General features: G+C 35.3%; 1 protein-coding gene and 1 long non-coding RNA gene across 6 annotated transcripts; both read left to right on the top strand.

Moving 5' to 3' along the window:
• Nucleotides 1–2,498: 2,498 nt before the first annotated feature.
• LOC7479893 (uncharacterized) lies at nt 2,499–6,126 on the top strand. Of its 4 annotated transcripts, none has more exons than XR_002983291.2 (4): nt 2,499–3,623; nt 3,707–4,055; nt 4,571–5,305; nt 5,533–6,126. It is a non-coding gene; the product is annotated as an uncharacterized LOC7479893 (long non-coding RNA). The 4 variants fall into 4 exon arrangements; XR_002983290.2 differs by having other exon boundaries at nt 2,505–2,804; nt 3,435–3,623; nt 4,571–6,126; XR_002983288.2 differs by having other exon boundaries at nt 2,505–3,623; nt 4,571–6,126.
• Nucleotides 6,127–7,092: 966 nt separating this feature from the next.
• LOC7479892 (uncharacterized) lies at nt 7,093–9,945 on the top strand. 2 transcript variants are annotated; one of them, XM_052455027.1, is made up of 5 exons: nt 7,093–7,329; nt 8,134–8,290; nt 8,637–8,930; nt 9,045–9,582; nt 9,622–9,945. In XM_052455027.1, exons 2-5 carry the CDS (start codon nt 8,156–8,158, stop codon nt 9,747–9,749), a joined length of 1,095 nt encoding a protein of 364 aa, XP_052310987.1. In that variant the 5' UTR covers nt 7,093–7,329; nt 8,134–8,155; the 3' UTR covers nt 9,750–9,945. The 2 variants fall into 2 exon arrangements, with proteins under 2 accessions (XP_052310987.1, XP_002312026.2); XM_002311990.4 differs by having other exon boundaries at nt 7,094–7,329; nt 9,045–9,945.
• Nucleotides 9,946–10,912: the final 967 nt, after the last annotated feature.

The following is a 10,912-nucleotide window of genomic DNA, read 5'->3' as shown; positions in this document are numbered from 1 at the left end:
TGCTCATTAAACTTTATTTCCTTTCAATATGATACTTCTAAGTTGTGTTGTCATTTTATTTTCTACATATTAATGTTGTGATGATGTCCTAAAATCTAATATAAATAAATATTTAGTATTTAGGATAGTGGTTAATCAATGTTTAATACGTAAACCTCTTCTCTTTAATCTAAGGAGCTTTAGGTTTACAATAAAAATTTTAAATACTTGTAAAAATAGTCGCAATCGAGGGGTTTAAAGACTCTCCTTCGATAATAAAGTTAGTATATTTATGAAAAATATATTAAATAACTTAAAAGAGTCTTAAATTTCATGAACAAAGATGTTTATTCTTGAGCTTTAATTTTATTGATGCTCAGAAATCTAAATATTTTTATATTGAGAAATAAAAAGTTTTAAACATTTTACCTAGATAGTTTATGGGGTATTTATACCCTTTAAACCTTGTTATTTTCATAAGAAGAAAGAGCTTGAAATTCCTCTACTTTAATGGGAATTAAATTATCTCTTACACGTCATTAATGAGATAATAAGTAAGGTTTGTCTCTTAAGAGACCTTGTATGCACTTATAAGCATTAGAGAATCATTACCTCGATATGAAAAATTATTTTAGATGGAAAGGCATAACAATTTCTTATGTCTTTAACACTTGTATTATAGAGGATTGTTTAGGATCAAACATAAAGCCTTAAAAATTGATAATGTCTGAGTTTTTTGGGTTTGGCATGTTTTTCAAATCCATGTTACTTTAGACTTGACTGACTACCAAGTCCAAGTATTTTAGGTTTGACATGTTTGTCAGGCCCATATTATTTTGGGCTTGGCTGATTGTCAAGTCTAAACGATTTGGATTTGACATGCTTGTCACATCCACATTACCTTATACTTGACTGACTGTCCATGTCATGCTTGTCAGACCTACATTACCTTGAACTTAACTAAATTTCAAGTCCAATTACCATGAGTCTGACATGTTCGTCAAACTCGTATTATCTTGGACTTGTCTGACTGTGAAGTTCAAGTGCAATGAACATGACTCGCTGCCAAATCCAAGTGCATTGAGTTTAACATGTTTTCAGACTCATGTTACATTGGACTTAACTGATTGCCAAGTCCAAATATAATGGACGTGACTAGCTATCAAGTCTAGATGCCTTGAGTTAGCATGTTTACCAGATCCATTTTACTTTGAATTTCACTGACTGTCAAGTTCAAGTATCTTGAATCTAGTATGTTCGTCATTCCTATTTGATTTAAGAAGATTTTTATAATAAAAAAAGTTAACCCATCATATGCTATCACCAGTGATAAAAAAATATTTTGATATTAGATGGGTGTTCAATTTTACTGATTTTTTTTGGTTATGTTAAAAAAATAACCAGGAAAATAATGACCAAAACTAACATTAATAAGCACCGGTGGTCTTTTTCTCGTATCTACTTTTAAAAGATGCGTAAAGCTACTCTCTCATCCCTCAATTTGTAATTTTCTTATGTCTTGTCCCTGCTATTTTTTACGATATAAGGACTAACATGCAACCAACGTGATAAGAATTCTGCAAGCCCACAACTTATTAAAAAAAAAAAAAAAAAGTTCCTTGCTTTGTTGTTAAGGATTGCGAGCCTGTTTGCTCCTGCCCACTTCATCTATTTTGTTATTAAAATATTATAATATCTACGAAACCATTTGTTGTTACGGGTAACAAATTTATCAACCGCCATGTTCATATTCTCCGGGAATTATTTAAGTCTAGCTTCAATATAAAATGTGTGTTTTTTATTTATAAATATATTAAAATATTTTTTTTTATTTTAATTTTTTTAAAATATTAGTGCATCAAAATAATATAAAAACATCAAAAAAAAATTAATTTATTTTAAAAATATTTTTAAAATATAAAAACAAACAATAACGAGGAGGAACTTCCAGTGATGGAGAGCTGTTAACATATTTCTGTATAGAGAAAAAACTTTAACATATTTCTCTGATTTTTTTTTAACCAAGACTGAAGATGACTCACAACTGTAATTAATGACACGGGACGCTGTTATAACTTCATTTACCTCCTTGTATACTGCCAGTGAATTTTTTGAAAAACCCCACGTATAATTATTTCATCCTCGCAAAATTGGTGAATCCTGCAAGCCGCTTTATAGTTGTCAAGCAGTCCAGCATCGGCGGTGTTTGTGCAGTTTAACTTATTTTTCAAACTACTTTTCTTATAAAAACATATTATATTGATGTATTCTTAGATTTTTTTTATAATTTTAATATAAGAATAGCAAAAAAATATTTAATAGATTATTTTAATATATTTTTAATTAAAAATCAACATATGTACTCGCCAGGGTAAGCTGAAGACTTGTCGTCTTCGCTAAACCAGGTTGAGTTAATTCCGAGGTGGTAATAATCTTGATTCCGCAATTCAAACACAAATACTCCAGCTGGGCCACGCCTTACGTGGCTCCTTCTTATCACTGAATTAAACTGCCCCCGTGCTGTTAAAAAAAATAATTGAAAACCAAAAAATTATCTCAAAACCGTTTCTTTCACTCCCAGAGGGCAGAGAGCAACCCCATTGCCCCATTCTAGTCTTTCGCGCCATGGACGACGAGGCAAGCGGCAGAAGAAGAGAGGTCCTGTTCTTGGTGGGTTTTTGAATGCAAGCAAGCAGAGAAATCAATCTGGTTAATGAAATGTCCTTCAATAGTCTCTCGTTCTCCACGAAGCCAAGAACACGAGGGTCGTGATGGTGATGCCTCTTCACTCCCCGTGGATAAAGTCATCGTCGACCCTCTTAAAGGTCTTAAAGGCAATGATGATGATAACTCTGCTACCGTGGTTAAAAAGATATAATTCTTTCGTTTGTTTTTTTAGATACGTTCAAGTTTATGTCTTCTGGCTTTGTTTTTTTCCTTGCACGATTTCTTTTTCTTTTTTGGTTTGATGGTTTATTTATTGCGTGGCTTCTTGGGGTTGTCGAATTCTTTTTGTTTTGAATCAAGTTTGTGGTTTTTTCTCATTGCTGGCTGGATCTTGTGATGGTCGTTTCCAGGGACTAATTTGCGTGGTTTTGGGTTGTTTTGGTTAAGGGTGATATTGTGCTGCAGCATTATGGGAATGCATGTGATTTTGTGTTGGTTCTTGTTCTGTTTTGTTGGGTTTGCACATTTTACAATTTCTTCTGCTTACTGTATTTCATGAATTATAACTCTTTTATGGAATATAGTATTCCTTTGCAGTTCATGTCATTTTGGTTTTCCTTGTCTGTAATGTTATGGATTGTGTTGCTAAGGGTTTAATGAATTTTACCAACGAGAATTGAATCTCTTGTTCTCGAACTTAATATTCCTGTAGATTTTCCTTTCCAGGAATTGTGGGACCGCAAGTTAGAAATGATGGTTTCTTGTTCTAACTCATATAACATTTTCAGTTTTGGCAATTGAACCTGGGAAGCTGAACAAGTTGGTGAAATTTCGTTGAGTTATGGGAAAGCTGTCTGTGGAGGGAAGAATACCGAATAAATTCAACACAAGGCCTCATAGCGCAAACCTTGAGAACCATGGAAAAATCTGCCGTGAAAGGACAAGCAAAGGGCGTGATCAATAGTAGACAAATAAAGGTTATCCTTTATACTAACATCTTTTCTTCACACTTTTTATGGATGTTCAATTCTCTTTGACCTTGCTATATTTCCCATTTCAGGTTATCGACAACGACACTGGGAATCATACGAGGCCTATGCCAGGGATGATTATTTTTGGATTCGCTGGACTGTGAACTCCATCAACATACTTATCAATGCTTTTCACTTAGCTTTATGTGGAGGCACTTCTCTGTTTTGCCATTACTAAATAGATCAGAGATATTTATAACAAGGATTATTCTGTCTAATTGTGTTTGTACTTGGATAAGAGGAAACTGTCAATCAAGGCATCATATATGAAAAGGACGAGAAGAGACTGTTGAGAAATGGAGGGGATTATGTTTAAGCTTTTTGAAAAGCAACCAATTGGACATAAGACAACTGATCCTAGAGACGGACCAACCCGGAGTATGTTTCTTGACCACTTGATTTCTGCATTTGTGTTTATGCTACCTTTTGGGTCTTAGTACCACTGTTGTGTTTGTTTTCTATATATTTATAGTGATCAAATCTCTTTATAGGGTAATGTGTTACATTTACAATATTGGAGTCATTGTACATGCCATATTACCAAATGATGCTTTATGAAAGCATCATAACATATTGCTTTTAGAAGAATGTATGCTAATATGTTTCTGTAGATACCCATCCTATTTGTGCAATAGGATTTCATGACCTATGCAATCATGAGTTTGATAAGTCTTGGTACACATGACCTTAAGATCAACACAGAATATCTTCTGTTTGGATATTTGACTTGATAAGCACTATTTGTCTAAATGTGGGTGTTTATAAGACAAGTTGGGTTGCCATGATTATCTCTTTGTTTTCATAGGGTGAAAGTGTTCTAATTTAATTTTCTCAAAGTAATTTGAAGAAATTCCAACAGTACGCTTACCTGTTACCATGTTTAAACATTACAGGCTTTTACTTGTGTTGGTTTCTGTTACGAACTCATCCTTGAACACAATGATAATATGAAGCGTATTGCAGACTCCAAATCTGAGAGGCTGAGAAAGCGATTCGCTCGAATGCAGAGATTGGCCAAGAGATGGCAAATGCCTCCTTTTGTTCTCGCTTTTCCTCTATTGGGGTCGCAAGTAAAATTACTCCCTAAATTCCTAGCTGCTCAGCTATGAAAAATACCTGACCCTGCTTCCAACAATTGGCAAAAGCTCTTTGAGCCTTTAGTTGAAATGCAAAAATCTCCCACTGACAGTTTCAAATGCGCATGTGCCTTTTTTTTGTAACTTGAGTGTTCAAATGGGCATGAGCAATCTCTTCATAGAATGGTCGTGATCACATGCTTCATGCTAGTTTACCACACGAGTACATCCTTTCATCATATGGTTTTCTACACGTTGTCCTTGGATTTCAAAGGAAATTATCCAACTCATCAAAGCCTAACTTCCGACTGCTTAGTGTTCTGAGATTTTACATAATATTGTTTCTTGCAGATTAGCAATTCTATTTTTTTTAACCCATGTTTCTCTACACAGGGGAATTTGAAGCTTTGTTCATCCTCAATACAGAGCTTGTTCTAAAATTCTGAAAAAAACTATGACTTTGCGTGCTTCTTTTTATTGTTGAACATTTTGAACAGCCCTGGGCAAGATATATTCCACGAATTGTCACACTAAGGATGACTTTATCATCTTGTAACTATCTTCTTCCCTCCCCTTTCTGAATAGCAGACTAATAAATTTTTTTGTGACTATTTCAAAAACTTAATCGGCCAAGCTGCCACCAAGATCTTCTTTGGGCTATATGAAATGCTTGATTTTGGATTTCCTGTTGCTATTTTGTCATTATCTCTGTTGAATTTTAGTCTAGAAGTATTTCATCCTCACCTTCTCTGTCTCATTGTTACTTTGTCTTTCTGTAGCAATTTGTGAAAGACATGCTTCAGGACCTCTGTGTCTACATAAGGTACTAATCAAGGATCATATGAACTGAAGCCGGAGTACAAGAAAGCAAGCGAGGAACCAATGCCTGAAAAGATTATAGTATTGCTGATGAATGACTGCAGAAAGGAACTCTCAGTAATATTAAGTTCTTTCCCCTGAACTACTCTCCTGATGCCTTCTCTTTCTGATGGAATTGACATGAACGCAGGAGGGAAGGCCGTTAAGGAAATAATTGGCATTTTTTCTTTTTAAGTTCTGAGTCTTGGCCTCTAGTTTTCAGATCAGCAGCTGATGGCAGTTTTGTCAACTTTCTGTAGAGACAAACTTGGCCGCATGTTTCATTCTGCTTGGAGACTGTTTGGTACTGTGGTTAAACAGTGTTTTAATTTTTATTTTATTTTTTAGCTTTAAATTTTTTTTTAATCATACTGCAACTACCCACGTTCTGTCCTTTTCTTTTCTTTTCTTCTTTCATGTCAGACGCTGGCCATACTTAGCTTCTGGATTGTAATATAGGCCCACGTGGTGAATTTGTCAGCATGGTGCCAGTCGTAATGTTTGTTTTTCTCTCATGGATGGTGACGCCAAGCTAAATTATTGATATGGTTTTTTAATAGTATTAGTATATTTTTTTATATGCAATTCAATAGAAAAAAATAATTTAATAATCATTTTTTTTAATATATTTAATATTAATATTTTTGACTTTCTTAAGAAAAGTTTAATCGATGAAATAAGATATCAAAATAAATTATTTAAAAATTCATTGGCTTTAGTGACAGACATGTAGCCATGTTTTTTTTATATATAAAAGTGACCCATTAGAACTGCAAAATTAAAGAAAAAAATTTAAAAAACAAGAAAATTTGCCCAGCTAAGTCATTTGCAAAGGAGCTTGTGTGAAGATTTGCCTATAAAAAAAAAAAAAAAAACCTAGTGGAGATTATAAATTAGCTCACACGTGACACAACACGTCAAAATGAACGTTGAGTATTTCCTTCCAAATCTCAACAACTCCACCACACGCTTCATGCATGGACACTTTTTTTTAAAAAAAAATGTTGTCAGAAATTATTTCCATGGCAGAATAAATTAGGATTAAATAAATAATGTAAAATATTAATTATTAAAATGCACGATTGAAACTGCTTGAAAATCAACTAGAGTTGCATAATTCGTCAATTACCTTGTCACTAGCCTCGAGCAAAACCAAGAGCATGGTATTATTTATAGAGCAATCTCTTCATAGAAACAATATTTTCTGATTATGGACCGAAAGCAACTAAATCAAATCAAATAAAATACTTTTTTTATATACAAGAAAACTTGAAAATACTTTTGATTGATCACGGATTTTAGAATGAAACTACTTCAAGAAAGAAAGATAAAAGTTGAAATGTATGGTTGAGGTTAATTATTAGCCGTGACCTATCATGCATTTTTCTCCATTATAAGTGGAGGGAAATTCACGGTAATAAAAAAGAATCAAGACGCATATTTATTTGATTTTTTAATAAGACGGCTGCTCTCTTTGTCCATGAATTCTCCATCTACCATCTTTGACCTCAACAAACCATTCCAACCTTGACATTAACAACGCTCTTACATCCAAGACGTGTGCTCACCACGTCGTCGTTTACTCCCTCCTTTATTTCTATAAGGAACCCAACTTTGATTCCTTTCTCTGTCTCTTCAATCTCTCGAAACAGAATAACCCTTTTTTCCTCCCTTCTCTCTCTTTGATTTCTGGGTTAACTGTAATATTTGAATAAGAGGTATGGCATCATAAATTTTTTTGCGTTCTTTCAGTTTTAGATCTTTGTTTCTTACGGTTTTTTTTCTTGCATTGCTCCGTGTTTTGTTTTCTTTCATTTTAATTGAACTTTGTTGATTTTGGAGGTTTAATAGTTTGCTGAAGTTTGATAATTTAAAGGTTTAAAGAAAAAACACTGATGGGTTTTTCTGGAAGTCAGATGGGTTCCATTATTTTTGGGTGAAGTCAGTTTTTTTTTTTAATGATGAATACTCTGTAGCTCTTGTAATAAAAGCTTTGTGTAGTGATCTGTGGAGCTGTCAGATGATGTCAGGTTTTGTTTAGTTTTATTCTTTTCCAAGAGTTATGTTCTGTTTTTACGAATGTAATCGGTTGTAGTGATGGATGTTTGATATGGGATTTTGTTGCTATATAATCGAACAGTATCTATGTGTATATGGTCTTGTTCTTGTTCATGATTTCAAATATTGGATGTCATTGATGTTTTCTCTCTTCGTTAAATTTTATATTTTGCAGCTAGAACTGGTGATTTATTGAATTGTTTGTGTTTACTGGGCACATGATCGTACACTTTGCAATCACAATCTTGTACATTTTTCTTCAGTTTCTGGGGCTGGTTTACAATCTCGATCATTGGTTTATATGATCAATAGTTGCTTTGCGATATTGCTCGTGGTCAATTTTTATTCTAACATTGTTTTGAGAGTTTGATTTCATGTTTAGAGGCTTAACTTTTCTAGTTCCCTTTCTAGTTCGGAAGACGATGAAGGCATTTATCTTCATGCTCTTTCCTCTTTTTGTGCAGATAACCTTGATTTCTGATAAAGATGGGCTTTTTCTTCAGAGGTCTAAATGAGGATCTCGCATCTTCTCAACTGGACATCCAAAGGTGTCCCTTTTTGAAAAACATTAATGAGCCTACTAATTTTTCGTTTTCCCCATCCATGCCTTTCCCTATGCCTGTAAGTTTTCTATTTTTTCGCTTTTTTGCTTAAATGTAAGCTTCTTCTATATCTGAGTCCTGGTTGGGTATTAGATCGGGTACTGTTTTACTGTTTTATTATACTTTGTGCATTTCTATTAGGAATTCCTTTGAAAACCAAAAGGTTGTATGTTACTCGGAGCTAGCCTGGCTTAGTATGAAACCAATAAATGTAGAACCTGGGCTTGCCTCTCTTACCTTAATCTGATATCATGACCATCTCAATAGTACAATTTTCACTTGGACAATCAGATCCCGACCAACTTAATTGAAATTGGTTGATTGCTCTGGAACATTCAGCTAAAATTTTGATCAATCTTTGCCAGGTACGCACAGGTAAGGGTCCGATTTTCGAAGATGGTCCCAATTTTGATATGACATTTAGGCTATTCCATGGGCATGATGGAGTAGTCCCACTTTCTGAAAGATCATTCTCACATTCTGAGAAAGTAGAACCTCGGCCTACTGCACCGGAGTTCAATCCTTTAGCTGCAAAGGCAGCCACCATCAGTCTTTCATCCTTTGGAGCTGGGGGACCCTTCAGTTTTGATGCATTTTCTAAGAAGTGGAATAATCAGAAGAAAAACTCCAATTCATCCAAGAAAGAGTCGTCTTCACAGGTAAATGAATGTTGATTTTTAGACTGACAAAAAATTCCATCAGAAGTTCATAACATATATGATGAAAACATATTTTGGAACTTTAAATTGACAAGTTTTTATAATGATGTTCAGGGAGGACACTCAAAGCACGAGGCATTGAGCAATGAGTGGCTGCAAACTGGAAACTGCCCTATTGCAAAATCATTTCGGGCAGTTAGTGGTGTCCTGCCACTTGTGGCGAAGGTTCTGAAACCCCCTCCAGGCATGAAATTCAAGTGCCCACCTGCAATAGTTGCAGCCCGAGCAGCTATATCACAAACTGCCTTTGCAAAGAATCTTCGGCCACAACCCTTACCTGAAAAGATACTTGTGATTGGGATGTTGGGTATGGCAGCAAATGTTCCTTTAGGAATATGGAGGGAGCACACCAAAAAATTTTCGCCATCATGGTTTGCTGCTGTCCATGCTGCAGTTCCTTTCATAGGCATGCTTAGGAAATCCATATTGATGCCAAAGTCAGCCATGGCATTTACCATTGGAGCATCTATATTAGGACAGGTTATTGGATCTAGGGCAGAGCGATACCGGCTGAAGGGAGTGGCTGCCAAGGGAATGCCTCTCACCGAAACACCTGCAGTGGCTGCCAAGGGAAAGCCTCTCACCGAAACACCTGCAGTGGCTGCCAAGGGAATGCCTCTCACCGAAACACCTGCCAGTCGCTTAAGTCAGTTGCAAGTTATTGCTGTTAATAGTGGACATTGCGGTTCTCTGGTGGAATATCCAGTTTCCCTTCAGATGGCCGGAAACTCATCTTCAGCAGCTGACGTATTCTGCTAATTCTGTCTTAGCACTGTTGTTCGCCCCATCATGGTGCTTTTACATGATTGTAATTCCTTGTTTCCAACAAAGGGCGTTTGCCTATTCCTTGTTTTCCATGATTGTTGTTGTTCCCTTTCCTGTAAAGACCTGATTCCGGCAATAGAAGGAATAAAAATATATAAATAATGAGTGATTTATTTATTGTTCAGGCAAATTTCTGTCCCGATCTGATTCATGAAATCTTGGTTTTCATTTCTATAAACAGGATTGCATCTATGGGAATTGAAAGGGACTGAATTAATTAGTCACTTTTATAATAACAACTGTGGAATTTTCAACAAAACCTGGCTGATAGATTCATTGTAGTTGCTCTTTTGTATTTGCTGCAATCGCGCATGGGAGCGGGTCAACTAATTTCTTGGATTCAACCCATTAGTTTATATTGGGTTTGAACTTTGAACTGTGGTTTGTTCTTTGCCAAGTTGTAATGATCTGGTCAGCGTGTGTGCCAGCATTTTTTACTGTAGGGTTTGTGGTGCCGATTTTGACCGGTTGAACACTGCTGCTTTTGTCAATTCTCCGAATCTTTATCAATGGCAGGATATTTCCTCTTTTATATATATATCAAAAACTCAGTGCACTCAACTCCATTTATAAACAAAAATATCCAAGACACCGCCGACACTACTCTATATGTTTACCTGTTAAAAAAGAAAGAAAGAGTGAATATGGTCAATAGCGTATTAAGAATTTTGAAATTAAAGGGTGTTTGTGTTGATTGTACACACCTCTTGATGGATCTTTTCTCTGGTATACTGCTGGGAAGAATTATCATGAGAGGCACCGCCAAATGTACTGAGAATCAAAACTGAGCTCCTAAGGTTGGCAATTTTATGTTTGATCATGGAATGGCAAACCACTTAATATTTATCATTTCAGTCTGTCATTGGGGAGCAAGAAATTATTTTTTATTTATAATTAAGTCCCCGTGAGGGAATTTAATAGAGAAAAATATTATTTCTGTGAATCTCTTAGCAGCTATTGTACCATTTGGATTCCAGGACGTCTATATAACTCAACTTCTATCCACATCCATGCCATACCACCAAAAGCTTAAAACCAAAAGGAAATTTGTGCCTGTTCAAATCAAGAACAGAGCCATTCTGGCACTCTTTACAGCA

Source organism: Populus trichocarpa, chromosome 8 (assembly GCF_000002775.5).
Source record: "Populus trichocarpa isolate Nisqually-1 chromosome 8, P.trichocarpa_v4.1, whole genome shotgun sequence".
NCBI lineage: Eukaryota > Viridiplantae > Streptophyta > Magnoliopsida > Malpighiales > Salicaceae > Populus > Populus trichocarpa.
This window is presented reverse-complemented; position numbering and strand designations above follow the sequence as displayed.

Bases quoted from the DNA above. Each gene is read 5' to 3' on its own strand.
- LOC7479892 (XM_002311990.4), top strand. From the start codon at position 8,156: ATGGGCTTTTTCTTCAGAGGTCTAAATGAGGATCTCGCATCTTCTCAA. The intron at 8,291-8,636 runs GTAAGTTTTCTA...AATCTTTGCCAG, and splicing joins CCATGCCTTTCCCTATGCCT to GTACGCACAGGTAAGGGTCC. The intron at 8,931-9,044 runs GTAAATGAATGT...AATGATGTTCAG, and splicing joins AGAAAGAGTCGTCTTCACAG to GGAGGACACTCAAAGCACGA.